The sequence below is a fragment of the Gopherus flavomarginatus genome, chromosome 10 (genome assembly GCF_025201925.1).
Source record: "Gopherus flavomarginatus isolate rGopFla2 chromosome 10, rGopFla2.mat.asm, whole genome shotgun sequence".
NCBI lineage: Eukaryota > Metazoa > Chordata > Testudines > Testudinidae > Gopherus > Gopherus flavomarginatus.
Window position 1 is genome coordinate 50,771,554 of NC_066626.1, and position 15,207 is coordinate 50,786,760.

Sequence of the window (15,207 nt, forward strand, 5' to 3'; positions counted from 1 at the left end):
GTGTACCACAATGTAAAGGTGTGAATAGACTATCACGTCGACACCCTGCAGATATCCTGAACAGGGACCTCCGCTAGAAATGCTTCAGATGAAGCTTGCGCTCTTGTGGAGTCCACCGTCAATGCTAAGGCTGGTATCTTTGCCAGGTCATAGCATGTCCTGATACAGGCCGTGATTCAAGAAGAGATTTGTTGGGATGAGATCGGCAGGCCTTTCATTTTTTCAGCATGGGCGATGAAGAGTTGCGTCAACTTCCCAAATTGCTTCGTCCACTCAATGTAAAAAGCCAGTGCCTGTTTAACATCTAGGGAATGGAGCATGCATTCCCTGTCATTAGCATGAGGCTTTGGGAACACTGGTAGGAAGATGTCCTGATTTGCATGAAATTGTGAGACTACTTTAGGTAGAAAGGCTGGGCGAGGCTACAACTGCACTTTGTCCTTATAAAACACTATATAAGGGGGATCAGACTTTAAAGCTTTGAGCTCAGACACACTCTTCTGGCTGAAGTTACAGCCATGAGAAATGCCACTTTCTAAGAGAGGTTAAGCAGACCAAGTTGCTAGAGGTTCCAAAGGTCCCCACCCCCCCCAAATCAGCCTTGAGAGGACCAGGTTAAGGTCCCATGGAAGGACTGGTTGCCACACCTAGGAGTACAGCCTGTCTAGCCCTTTAAGGAAGCATCCAACCGCGGTGCTAGCAAATACTGACTGCCCTGCTGCACCCGGCCGGAAAGAGAAATAGCAGCCAGGTGCACCTTGATTGATGAGACTGCTAGGCTTGCCTCCTGGGTTTACTAATGAAAGTTAAACCAGGGAGCAGTACCTTGGTGAAAGTGCATCATAGTAGGCATGCCCCTATGCCGAACTGGTGCTGGTGCACAGGCCAGTGGAGCAGGGGACTGTGCCGTCATGGTAATCAGTTCCCTGGCTGCTGTGGAGGGAGCATCCAAGTCTTCCTCCAAATCTTCCCGCGCCAGGGAGTCCACTGGGGCTGGACTCAAAGACCTGCTGGAGAGGCCAGAGTCGATGGTGCCGGTACAGGCAGACCCAAGGTTGCGTGTCCCGACGCAGGACACACCCCCACTGGTGCCTGTATGCTCCACTGCTCTAGTAAGGAACTGCACCCTGTCAGCCCTCTTTTTCTTGTGCGGCACTGACCTCTAGGGAATCGCTTGCTAACGGAAGACAGAGCTGCTCCAATGACCACCGCAGGTGGTAAGAAGGAACTGAAGAGGCGGCGGGTCAGCAGGGACCTATATAGATGGCCATGAAGGCGCCACTCCACAGGGCTCCGCAGCCGACCCGCCGGGTACCGCTAGGGGAAAATCCTTCTGACGATCGTGCACACGGTGCGCACACACCTACTTGGAAATGACATAAGAATCAGGCATATTTAATCAAAGTCTATGCACTTTTACTATAAATATACTGAAATAATTTTACGGTTCAAGATGGGCACTGCAAATTACCTTTAGCCAAATGAATTACTATCTCACCAATTGCGTATCATCAAATATGAAATACAACCGCACCATATTGCAAGATGTTGGGAGGAAAGGTAGGCTGAGTTCAAAGGATATGCGGTGGCCATAATTACAAATTAGCCTGAGGAGAATGAGGCAGTTACACGTGTATTTTTTTTTTATAAATATCATATGCCCCTCAGATTACCTGTGCACTATTATTGTGCCTAAATGCAGCATTAAAATTAAGGAGGCTGTAAGGGAGAAACCAACAGGAAATGAAACAATAGCAATGATATGGGGCTATGATAAGATGTACCAAGAATCCTTCGGGAAACAATGAGGAAACCATTAATGGGGCGGGGGGAATACCCTGTGCCTGACTCCAGCTAGTCTGGTGTGTTGTATTTTGCCCCAGAACCAAAGGGTATACTAAAACTTTAAAGATACTGGTCTTAAGAAAAAGGGGGGCACCCAGGGCATGATAGTGAGAGCTTACAGACAAGCAAGGAGAAACAGAGACAGGCAGGACAAACTGTTTATTCCAACCCAGAGATGGAGGTAACTGCACTAGATTGAACATACCAAAGTTTACAAGGAAAGTTTGAGGGTTAGGTGACAGGAATAGGCGTACAGACACTTTATTGGTTTATTGTGTGCTATATACCTTTAGGTAAAGGAATAAATAATGCTCTGTTTTGAAGAGCTATTTGTGTCACTGCACATTTATACTGTCACAGACTCCTGAGGGGAAACTCAGCTGGGCCTGTTGCGTTAACATGGCTGAAAAATAGAGGGACTGCACCCTAGAGATTTAGCTTGAGTGGTTGGACCTGGGGTTCCACCCAGACTGATATGCAAGAAGACAGGCCTGTTACTCACCAGAGTTCACTTGAGAAAGACTAAAAACTCTGAAGTGCAGTTTAAACTCTAACCTCCTCTAACAGCCTCCCCTAACCGGCCCTTCATACAATTTCAGAAACCCGATGCAGCCCTCAGGCCAAACACTTTGCTCACCCCTGTTATAATCTATGATCTTTTGATTTTAAAATCTATGAAGATTTCCACCCACATTCACTATCTAAGATTGATAAGTAGAATACAACACACCACAGGACTAACCTTCCTTGTTTTAGGAAGGGAAGCTGCCATATGCACTGAAGAGAGTGAACAGAAAAGAAAAGATTGTTTTGACAAGATTGCCTTTGCCTAAACAGGGAGGAGCTGCAAAAAGAAAAACAAATAAACAATCTTCAAACTTAAACATCACAGTATAATTGTCACAGACATTATCAGCTATGAAGAGTAAATTTCTACAGTACATAATGGAATAATTGCAGATGAGACCCAATATACAAAAAAAGCTTCTCTTATAGGCCTGATCTACACTACGCATTTAAACCGAATTTAGCAGCGTTAAACCGATTTAATCCTGCACCCGCCCACACAACGAGGCCCTTTATATCGATATAAAGGGCTCTCTAAACTGGTTTCTGTACTCCTCCTCGACGAGAGGAGTAGCGCTGAAATCAGTATTGCCATGTCGGATTAGGGTTAGTGTGGTGGCAAATTGACGGTATTGGCCTTTGGGCGGTATCCCACAGTGCACCATTGTGACTGCTCTGGAAAGCAATCTGAACTTGGATGCACTGGCCAGGTAGACAGGACAAGCCACGCGAACGTTTGCATTTCATTTCCTGTTTGCCCAGCGTGGAGCTCTGATCAGCAAGGGTGGCGATGCAGTCCCAAATCCAAAAAGAGCTCCAGCATGGACCGTACGGGAGATACTGGATCTGATCGCTGTATGGGGAGACAAATCTGTTCTATCAGAGCTCCGTTACAGAAGATGAAATGACAAAGCATTTGAAAAAATCTCCAGGCTATGACAGAAAGAGGCCACAGCAGGGACTCAGCACAGTGCTGCGTGACAAGCGTAATGGAAAGCCAAATAATCAAATGGACGCTCATGGAGGGAGGGAGGGGGTACTGAGGACTCCAGCTATCCCACAGTCCCCGCAGTCTTTAAAAAGCATTTGCATTCTTGGCTGAGCTCCCAATGCCTGAAGAGTCAAAAACATTGTCCAGGGTGGTTCAGGGTATATCTTGTCAATTTACCCTGCCCTCCCTCCCCATGAAAGAAAAAGGGAAAAAAATCATTTCTTGCCATTTTTCAATGTCACCGTATGTCTACTGCATGCTGCTGGTAGACGCAGTGCTGTGGCGCTGAACAGCAGCATCCCCTCCCCTTCTTTTCCTGATGGCAGATGGTACAAAATGGTAGAAAACAAACAGTCATCATCCCGTGAGTGCTCCTGGCTGGCCTCAGTGAGGTCAGCTGGGGGCGCCTGGGTAGAAATGGAAATGACTCCCGATCATTCCTGGCAGATGGTACAGAATGGCTGGTAACTGTCCTCATCATAGCAGCTGGAGGCTGAGCTCTATCAGCCCCCCACTTTCATGTCTAAAGAAAAGATTCTGTATTGCCTGGACTATCATAGCAGCAGGAGGCTTCCTCCCTCTCATTTTATCTCACTAAAAAGTCAGTGTTTCTTATTCCTGCATTCTTTATTACTTCATCATACAAATGAGGGGATAACTGCCACGGTAGCCCAGGAGGGTTGGGGGAGGAGGGAAGCAATGAGTGGCGTTGTTGCAGGAGCACCCCCTAGAATAGCATGCAGCTCATCATTTCTGCAGGATCTCTGGGGCTCTGACCCGGAGTGGCTGTGCCCTCTGGCTCTCTAGTAGACTTGCCCCATATTCTAGGCAGGACTGACTCTATTTTTAGACAGAACAAAGAAGGGAATGACCCGGGGAGTCATTCTCATTTTTGTCCATGCGCCCCCGGCCGACCTCAGCGAGGCCAGCCAGGAGCACCTATGACAGCAACAGACAGTACAAAATGATTGATAACTGTGATCTCATCGCCAATTTACAATGGCAGACGGTGCAATATGGATGGTAACCGTCTCTGCTAAGGCAAATGAATGCTGCTGTGTAGCACTGCAGTACTGCCTCTGTCAGCAGCATCCAGCACACATATGGTGACAGTGACAAAAGGCAAAACAGGCTCCATGGTTGCCATGCTATGGCATCTGCCAGGGCAAGCCAGGGGAAAAGGGCGCGAAATCATTGTCTGCCGTTGCTTTCACGGAGGAAGGATTGAGTGACGACATTTACCCAGAATCACCCAGGACACTGTTTTTGCACCATCATGCATTGGGATCTCAACCCAGAATTCCAATGGGCGGGGGAGACTGCAGGAACTAAGGGATAGCTACGGGACAGCTACCCACAGTGCAACGTTCCAGAAATCAACGCTAGCCTCAGTACATGGATGCACACCACCAAATTAATGTGCTTAGTGTGGCTGTGTGCACTTGATTTCATAAATCTGTTTTACAAAAACCGTTTCTGTAAAATCGGAATAATCCCGTAGCGTAGACATATTCTTAGTTTCATTTTTCTCTCTCAGGAAAATTCAAAGGCACAAGAAACGACCATACAGACAAAATTATAAATAGACTCTAATTGGAATATACTTTACAAAAATAAAAGGTAACACATAAGTGTAAACAAAAGTATATAAAAAAACCACTACTTTGCACAAAAACCACTACTTTGCACAAGATGCTTTCAACAGATACATAGTATTTGTGCTATCAAGGTTAATATTCAGTTTACTTTAGAACAGGCAGTAAATTATGAGAGAATGCTAGGAAAATAAATTGCTTTTTTAAACCATAAGATGAAAAGTTTACATAAAAAAAGATTGTACCTGCTGATCTCCAAGGAAAAGACTTCTCAGTAGAGCTACAGAAAAAGGGGAAAAAAAGTTATATTTATTTCCCTTATTACTAAAGTTAAAAAGGGAGCTATTTTGGATTTATAAACTAAACATTGTTTCTTAATATGAAACTATCCAAAAACCAGCAAAGAATAAATTTAAAAAAACCCCAGATATTTCTCAAGTAAATGTTACTAATGTCGTGCTTTCTATTCTGCACAATTTAACTCACAATGATTCTGAATGTTATACTCTATTGTATTAAATCGTAGGAAATGCCTTTAAGTATTTCACAACACTAAGTGGCATTTAAACCTATCTGCTATAGGATTGATAAGTGCATGACTTATGATATACACTGCATACCTGAGGTGTGACATCATCAATATAATGCTGTAAAACATTTTGCAAAATTCTGTATGAAGGACACTATATTGAAATAAATTACAACTAACAAAGGCTGATGAAAAATTTTAGCGGATGTACTCTATTATTTTCCAAACAGTTTTTTGATATCTAGTACATTATGACTGATGAAAAGTAAAACACTAGTTATATAACTGAATATGAATATTTCTGAAAGTTAAGACAGACAAAACAATTTTAGATGCTCAAGGATATACACAACACGGGCAATAAAGTTTCATCAGATAAGTATGTTATCAGTATAGCTCTACAACTGTACATTCTTTCACATTATGAATGTATTTATGACCATTTAAACTCTTCCTCCCTCCACATTAACATTTTCAGATTTTAATACTACCACATTTGCAGGTGGATGAGAAATTCAAATTAGCATATCTGTGTATTTCATTAGAAGAATTTATGCAAAATAAAAGTATTTCCACACACTAGGTACAATTGACAATCTTTTAAAAACAGTCAATGCAAAATGATAGATTTAGTAGAGTACTGCAAAATATTCCAAAATACCCTTATGCTTGAAGACAAAAAGGACTCTCCCTAACATCAGTTTTCCACAATATTCTAGAAAAACGGGAAAATGGAAAGCTGGTCAGAATATTTCTGTTACATCATGCTACTTTCTAAATTGGCTCTCTTTTTCCTTTACAACTCATCACCTCTGCCACATTACACAACAAAAATCTCAGCAACTCAGTTTGAATTGAGAAAGCTAGCTGGTTATCACCTTTCAAAGTAAGCGTGTATACAGGACCTTTCTTGGTCCTCTTGTGAAGAAATACTGCCATTCATGCTCAACTGTGCCAACTTGTGTTCTGTGACACAAATGGGAACTATAATCAGAGCCATGTTTAATCAAAACCGGGATTCAAATCCAGGTCTCAAGAAGAAAAGCTACTCTATCTATAGCTGTTATCTCCTTTTTTTACTGCTAGTCCCTCCATCCTCAGTAATTTCCTGTACTTCTTCGGGGGTATCCAAGCCAATATTGTGTTAACCCTTACTTTTAGTATTTTACAAAATGCCAAAAAATTGCATTAGACTGAAATTTAGCATGTAAGATTACAGCTAAGGAGTGATCTGGGAAGGAAGATTGCCAGATATTCTTTTCAGTCATTTGATGGTATAATAGAAGTTTAGGTTAAAATGTTTATTCAAGATGCTCACTTGCCTTACAACTTTATTTACACTATGCCATATTTTCTATAAAGGCTGTGAAGAAGGAAGTGGTCCAATATAGCCCGCTGAAAGTCTAGCTCTTGCATACATTTCATGTTGCCTGAAAAGCACCACTATGCCAGACTTAAATTTGGATCAAGAGGTTGGGTATACCTGAATTTAGATATGACAGTCAGTTACCTTATACTACCACTGTTGCATGAGCTTAACTGTCAGAAAGGGTGAATGTACTGCTATTTTCACAAACACTCCTTCCCCTGCTTGCAATTCCCATCTCTACCCCAATTCCAACTCATTTGTCTAAACCCCCATTCCTCTCATGAAAAGTATACTGCTAACTCACTTCAAAAATAATTACCCTGAATAGTTTTTCCACAGCCAAGGAACTGAGTCCTTTCCCTTTAAATAAAAATTAAGGGTATTTTAATTTTGAATATGAACATATAGTTATGCACAAGTTCAGTGTTTTTCAGGTAGACTTTGTGCCTAGACACACAGATGTACAAGTCAGCCAAGTAAACCGTAGTAAACCCTACTGGCTTTTAGCCTGCAAACTAAACTTTACAGCTGTATTTGAGTGCAGACATTAAAAATGATCTTCATAAGAACAAACATGAAAATCCACATTCAAGTTGTGACTGAGTTTAGTTTAATATACATGTGCAGAGTAAACAGATTTGTGTTATCCAGGACTGAATGCTGAAATCTAATCTTTCTACATGCATTTGCTCTTTACTGTACACACTCACTTGGATTTATTGAGTTCTGTATCATTCATTGTCCTCAGCCTACACTCCAACACTTGCCTTCATCAAAACTCTAAGAAATATAAAGAAGTTATTCAGAATGACAGACATTGTAGCTATCAGTGTCATAATCTTAATATCTCCCTAAATATCAGAATACATCCCACCTATCAGGATCTCTAATTTTCCTACTGGAGGTTAAAGTAGTTTCAGCCCTATTTATTGGGATGGTGCTGATCACATTGTGGTGATGGGTGAGGGTGAAAAAAGCTTAACACAGAAAGCTGGGCCCTTGTACACACAAGTTCGTGAAAGTGATTCCCCCTGCTCCCCCCAATGAGTACCTGGAAGGCTGGGCTTTCTGCATTTGCAGGATTTGTGAGAGTCTAAAGGCTTGTCTGCACATAAAACACTGCAGTGGTGCTGCTGAACCACTACAGCACTTCAGTGAAGACACTACCTCTGCTGATGGGGGGCATTTGCACATTGGTGTAGATATTCTACCTCCCTGAGAAGCAGTAGCTGTGTCAGTGGGAGAAGTCTTAAAAAGAATCCTTAAAAAGAGGTTTTATACTTAAACATAATCTGTTGCTTATGGAGCAATATGAAAAAGCCAGAGGTATCACACACTGGTCATTTGTCACACATTTTGATGGCTTGTCTCATATTTTAAGGTAGAGAGGTATGATTGCTGGTGATGATATATGAGCCAGGAAGAAACATGTTACTTACTCTACAGTAATTGTGGTTCTTCGAGATGCTGTAGTCAGCGTGCATCCCATTAGAGACATACATACACCTCATGAGTCTGGGGCCACGTCCAGACTAGGAATTAAAATCGATTTTAGATACGCAACTTCAGCTACGAGAATAACGTAGCTGAAGTCGAATTTCTAAAATCGAGGTACTCACCAGTCTGGACGGCGCGGCATCGATGTCCGCGGCTCTCCGCGTCGATTCCGGAACTCCGTTCGGATTGATGGAGTTCCGGAATCGATGTAAGCGCGCTCGGGGATCGATACACCGCGTCCAGACTAGACGCGATATATCGATCCCCGAGCAATCGATTTTAACCCGCCGATGCCGCGGGTTAGTCTGGACGAGGGCTGAGTCACTTTCTTTTTTGGCTAGCAGTGTCCACTGTGCTTCCGTTGGAGGAAATAAAGGGCAGAGAAGCCCTGACCCTCCCTCAATTCCCTCATAGTTCAAAGTCTGTGTTGCTGAGGACTCAAAAATTGAGATGGAGGGCAGGTCATGGGATCCACACTGACTAAACATCTTGAAGAACCACAATTATTGCAGGGTAAGTGACCATTCATTCTTCAATTATGTGTCAGTGTAGATTCCACTATATGGCAGACAGAACCCTACCCCCATCCCAATGATAGGAGGAAGAAGTCTCAGCTATGTCAGTCATAGAATGAATCCCTGCTCTTCATATTTGGCATCTGTCCTGGCAGCCATGACAAGGGCATAGTTCTTAATGGTCAAAGGGTTGCTCCACATGTTTGTTTCACAGACCTCATGGCATGGCACATATCTAAAACAGGTTAAAGATGTTGCCCTGCTAGAGTGAGCCTTGCTGTTCACAGAGAGAGACTTGAACCAACTGACAGTAGACGGAAATATACCATGATCCACTTCAAAAGTCTCTAGGACAAGACAGCTTGGCCTCTTGAAGTGGCAGACAAAGCTACAAAAAGGCAGGGAGAGAGTCTGAAAGTTTTGATCCTGTTGAGATAGTGGAGAGGGCCCTGGAAACATCCAGGGAGTGAAGAGTGAAGTTTTAGTAAGAATACTTATTGGGTGGAATTCTGAGACTGCTTAAGAGATGAACATTGGGTGTGGTTTCATCACACTGTGTTCCTATGGAAGAACATGTATGGTGGGTTGGCCATCAGGGCCTAGAGCTTACTGACACTCCATGCTGACATGATGGCCATAAGAAAAACCATCTTGATGGTGAGGTGGTATACGCGCTCTGATAATGATTTGAAAGGAGGCTCCATAAGCTGCAGGAGGACACTGTTTAGGTCCCATGTGGAAGTTGGGGCTCTCACTGGAAGTGTCAGGAACTGTGATGGAGATGGTCATGCCTAGTGGTCAGAGCTGCAGCAGTCATGCCCAGTGGTCAGTGTTGGATTCAGGAGTGCAGGTGGGTGGGGTTGGAGTGAGGCTGGAGCAGAAATAGGAGCAGGGCTGGAGGAAGAGCAAGAGTGGAGCAGTCTAAGGCTTGAGGAGTCCATTGTCACCATCATGCAGGAATGACTTCCAAGTCCCAGAGAGACACTGAGCAGACTGACCTGCTGCTCCTCCTGTGAGGCTTATATACCTGGTCTGGGAATTGCAAGACCAGTTCTTGGCTTGTGGATTGGCTGGAGCCTAGCACAGGGGTGACTTATCACCTTTCAGGAGGGCAGGTATGGAGATGGTTTTTGATGCACTTGCAAATATAGGGTCTGAGACTTTTTTATTCTTTAGTTAGGCTTTTATCATTGGGACACGTCTTTGCTATGTCAGATACTCAATATTCACATGGACTTGGGTTTGTTGCTTACACAGGGTTACTGTCAGAATTTGTTAAGTGACTTAACAATGAATATATCACTTCATCTATCCTTTAATTTTCATGTTAAATGTCTACAACAAGAACACACTTTCAATAATATAGTGTTTTTTATGCTTTCAAATTCTTGCTGTAGAGCATCTCCCAATAGAATGGCATACATTCAGCTCTAGATACCTGTAATATACATCAAAACTACCACTGAAAAACATGAAAAGTACAATATAATGGGGTCTTACATTTCTTCTATTTTTTATTAAAACAGGTTACCCATGTTTTTCACTTCAATAACTTTCAACTGATCTTCAATGCCCTTTTTATTCTTCAGGTTTCTGGACAGTAAACGCTGTTGCAGGGAGTGTCTTCATGATTACGGTGTTAGTAGAGTGCCTAGGATTATGGGGCTGGGAACTGACCAAGTCCCAAGTGCTATGGCATGATAAATCTTAAGTAAGTAAATAAATAAATAAATGAACGAACTATTTCAAAAATCAGCATTTTAAGTATTTCCAAAGATTAAAGAGTCCTTAAATGGCACTTTAGTAAAGCCTTATCTCACCACAATTATCATGGAATCCACTGTCCTTTTTATACGGGAGTACGTTACATACGTATGTCTGATACAGATAAAAAGAAAAATTGTCCTACAATATGCTTTTGGTGTGATTGCTGTGGGGATTATATCTAAGACCTCAGGATCTGAAAGTATGAGCACTTCATGGAGTGCAGGAGGGGGCTCAGGGCTGGGGCAGAGGGTTGGGGTACAGGGGTGTGAGGGCTGGGAGTGTGGGCTCTGGGGTGGGGGCTAGGACTGGGGGTTTGGGATGCAGGAAGGTGCTCCAGAGCTACAGCGGGGAGAAAGGACTCTCTCCAGCTCTCTCTCCCAGCAGCAGCACCTGGGCTGGCGGGAGAAAGGTGCCTCTCCTCACTGCGGCAGCTCCATGTTTGGGGCTGAAGGATAGGCACCCTTCCCCCATCCCCAACAGGCTTGGGCCGGGGCTGGGTGCCTGGGGCTGGGTGCGCGGGTCCGGGCCAGGCTGGGCTGCCCTAGCTACGCCTGGGTCCGGTCTGGGTCACACTGCCCCAGCTGTGGCTGGGTCTGGGCCGGGCTGTGCCGCCCCAGTTGCGGCTGGGTTCTGGCGCCCTAGTGCGGCAGGTTTGGGCCATAGCAGAGTTGGGGCTGGGATGCCCTGGCCATTGCAGGTTGGGGCTGGGGAGATGGGCATCCCTCCCACGGCCATGGCAGAATCCTCGGGCAGGTTCCCTGAGTGCCTGTGCAGCACTAAAGAGGCTGCTGCATGGGTGTGCAGCTTACAGGGAACTTAGGGAAGGTGTGAGATGGTGTGGTTTCAGGCACACATGATTTTTTCCCCACATTCCTAGCCAACACAACAGCTATATCAGCATAACTTCATAGTGTGGGTAAGGAATAAATATTCTTGTGATTTCAGAGGGTGTCAATGAAAACCTGAAGACACTAACAGATTATCTATGTATAAATAAAATTATTGCAGAGGAAACTTTTTGACATGCAAGTGACAAAATACTAATAGATTGGGGCTCTCAGATGCCGCTGAAATAGGGCTGCTCCTTTCTGTCACCGGCACATCACTGTGACTCAGGCCTGGTCTACACTACAAAGTTAGGTTGCATTGATCTAGTTGTGCATGTATCTGCACTTAAATTTATCTCCCACAATGTAAGCACCCTGTTACGATAATGCACCATCATCTCCCCAAGTTGCACTGAGCCATGGTCAATATACTGAGGTTGACGCAGCACAACAGCGGACACTATGTTACTTATGTTTACTATAACAGTCCTCCAACAGCGGTCACACAATACCAGACACTGACTACGCTGGTCACCCTTGTGAAATCAACTGCCCAGGGGTCACAATGACTAGAAGCCCCCCCCCCCCTCCTTTAAAGCCCTTAGAATTTTTGAAATGCCTTTTCCTGATTGTCTAGCATCATGAGCACATCTAGTAGCTCTCCATTGTTGTGTGCAGCTGACCACGTGGGCTCCAGATGCTCTCTGGCCTTGAGTACATAGGAGATATTAGATCTCCTGGGTCTGTGGGGAGAAGAGACTGTGCAGGCACAGCTATGGACCAGAAGAAACATGGACATCTATGAGCAGATTGTACGGGGATGCAGGTGAAGGGGTGCGAAAGGGATCAGCAACAAGTCTGCATAAAAGTGAAGGAACTGCATCAGGCATATCAAAAGGCCAGAGAGGCCAACAGGCAATCCGGTGCCAAGCTGCAGACCTGCCATTTTTACAAGGAGTTCCATGCCATAGGCAAGGATACCTCCAAGGAGCCTGAGTCTCAGGCCACTGGCATGAACAGCGAGGATGAGGAGGTAGAGGAGAAAGAGGAGGAGGATGGGGCGATGTGAGCAGAGGGATAGCTATCATGCAGTACCTGTTCGGAATTCCAGCACAGTCCAGCCAGTCCCAGCAGTCGAGCACAGGTGAAATGAAGGAGAAGGATCCTCGGATAAGTGTGTAATTCTATTTCCCATGACACGATGTCCTGATGGTGTCAACTTTAACAGACTACACCTAGTTACTTTTCATTAATGTACTTGTACTAGGAGAGGTAGCAGTACAGAGAGAGGTAGCATTGTTATGTTTTTCATTCCCGGGGGGGGGGTGAGGAGGGAGGACCAGAAAAGTTTGTTTATGTACACAAGGATGTCCCTTGAATCCTCCTGAGACATCTCGATAAAACTGTCACAGAGACACTTTGCAGTCCTCTCCAGATGATTTCTTTCTAGGGAGGCAGTCTTACTTCTTTCTTCATATGACACTTTCCTCACCTCATCTGGGGATAACTATGGCAGGTACCATCAGGGCCGGTGCAACCATTTAGGCGAACTAGGCGGTTGCCTAGGGTGCCGAGATTTGGGGGGACCAAAAAGCGCCCCCCAATTTTTTTTTAAATGGTTGACCGGCCGCTGCTGCTGGGACAGAGAAGCAGCCGGCAGCTCAGGGTGTCCCCTGGGTCAGGGCGCCGCCGCGGCAGCCGGCAGCCCAGGGGATCCCCTGGCCCAGGGAAACCCTGGGCTGCCGGCTGCCGCGGAGGCGCACTGACCCTGGGTCAGCGCGCACCGCCGCGGCAGCCGGCAGGCCAGGGGCCCCCTGAGTCAGGGCACCGCCGGGGCAGCCGGCAGCCCAGGGTGTCCTGCAGGTCAGGGCGCTGCCACGGCAGCCGGCATCCCAGGGGATCCCCTGGCCCAGGGAAACCCCGGGCTGCCGGCTGCCGCGGAGGTGCACTGACCCTGGGTCAGCGCGCACCGCCGCGGCAGCCGGCAGGCCAGGGGGTCCCCCGGGTCAGGGCGCCGCCGCGGCAGTCCGCAGCCCAGGAGGTCCCCCGAGTCAGCGCGCGGCCGCTGCAGCCCGGAGCCCAGGGGGTCCCCTGGGTCAGGGCGCTGCCGCGGCAGCCCAGGGGGTGCCCTGGGTCAGGGCGCTGCCGCGGCAGCCGGCAGCCCAGGGTTTCCCTGGGCCAGGGGATCCTCTGGGCTGCCGGCTGCCGCGGCGGCGCGCTGACCCGGGGGATCCCCTGGGCTCTTTCCCATTTAAGTTTGTATATCACTTGGCAATTATTGCTTTGAATATTATTACTTATGTATTCTGTGTCCAAAAATGTTCTAGGATCTCTGCAAATAAAAGAGACTCACTAGCCCAAAGAGCCTGTGATCTAAATTAAAAATGACACCAAGTGATAGTGACAAACAATGGGAGCAAAATAAGGAAATGGGAAGAGGAGGATACAAAAATCAAGTGACATAGTTACTTATTAGGTTCACATCATGTTCTGCAAAATCTGTAGTTTTTTATATTCCCTTTCCTGTATGTATCTAAACTGTTTCCGCATTTTCTAAACTTGAAGTGATTTTCTGTTTCATTACTAAACAGACCCCTTACAAACAATCCATACACCCTTGTGTGTTGTTTTAAACTATTGCATGTGTTAAAACCTACTAAGCCCCCACTTCTTAGCTTAAGAGCTCGTTTACACATATTTCCTATCTTACTTCACCACCAACCACCCTTAGCCCAGATCCCCAACCCAGGTGACTGTAAGCCTCTCATCCTCTGATATCTCCACATCTCTTCCACCCCCAGCAATCATGTCCTTATTTCAGTAAGTAAGTATTTTCATTGCCCAGAAATGAGAAGTTTACAGAAGTTACTCTTGTTATCAGAGGCCTTGATCCACCTTCATAGAATCACAGAATATCAGGGTTGGAAGGGACCTCAGGAAGTCATCTAGTCCAAGCCCCGCTCAAAGCAGGACCAATCCCCAGACCTTGAAGTCAGTGGAAAAATTCCCACTGATTTCAATGGGTTTTAGATCAGGCCCAGAGGCTCCAAGAGCCACTTATTCCTCTTCCTTCACAGAAGCCCTTCAACATCCTATTGCCTCCTGTTCCAGCATTCAGCTCAGGCTCTCTGTTAAATAATAAAGAACTTCTGGGGCTATTACCTCAGAAAAGCAGAAAGTTTGTTACTCCTGTTTTATTGTCCTATTTGAAATAATTATTTAAAATGTAGGTTTCTCTTGCGTAAAGTGACTCAGGATCACCATCTAGCCACAACGTGCACGATGCTGAGAAATAAGTAGGTGTGGTGGTTGTTTGCTGACAGGTAAAGCCCTGATTTGATACTAAATACTGGAACAGACATGAACTATTAATATCTCTAGAGCTCCCAGGCCTCTCCCATTGATGGCCTCCTCTTTCGAATCAAGCAAATGGGATTTGCATGTGAATTCTTACAACGTAACATTCAAGGATTAGCTGGACAGCTTGGAGCACCTTGGAGTTATACCTTCTGTGAACTTTAATCTTTTATCATTCTTTCTAGCAGAGCAGCACAATAGTGGGATCCTAGGTTGTACTAGCCAGATATTTTCCTTACTAACTTGGAAGGTTGCTCTCCTATTATTTTGTCAGATGCTTGAATTGCACCTATCTCAAGTGAGGTAAAGTAGAACAAGGCAAAACATCTTAACAGATACCTCCTGCAT

General features: G+C 45.3%; 1 protein-coding gene across 5 annotated transcripts in view; it reads right to left on the reverse strand.

Annotated features, from left to right (window-relative positions):
* Positions 1 to 15,207, reverse strand: part of PKP4 (plakophilin 4) — a 212,063-nt gene that overhangs the window by 90,682 nt on the left and 106,174 nt on the right. For 3 of the 5 annotated variants that reach the window (XM_050969182.1, XM_050969181.1, XM_050969180.1), the window contains exon 4: positions 5,244 to 5,278. In XM_050969182.1, the coding sequence (XP_050825139.1) occupies positions 5,244 to 5,278 (35 nt within the window). Of the gene's footprint in view, positions 1 to 5,243; positions 5,279 to 7,606; positions 7,677 to 15,207 lie in introns of all 5 variants that reach the window. The other 2 variants (XM_050969184.1, XM_050969183.1) reach the window with 1 other exon arrangement.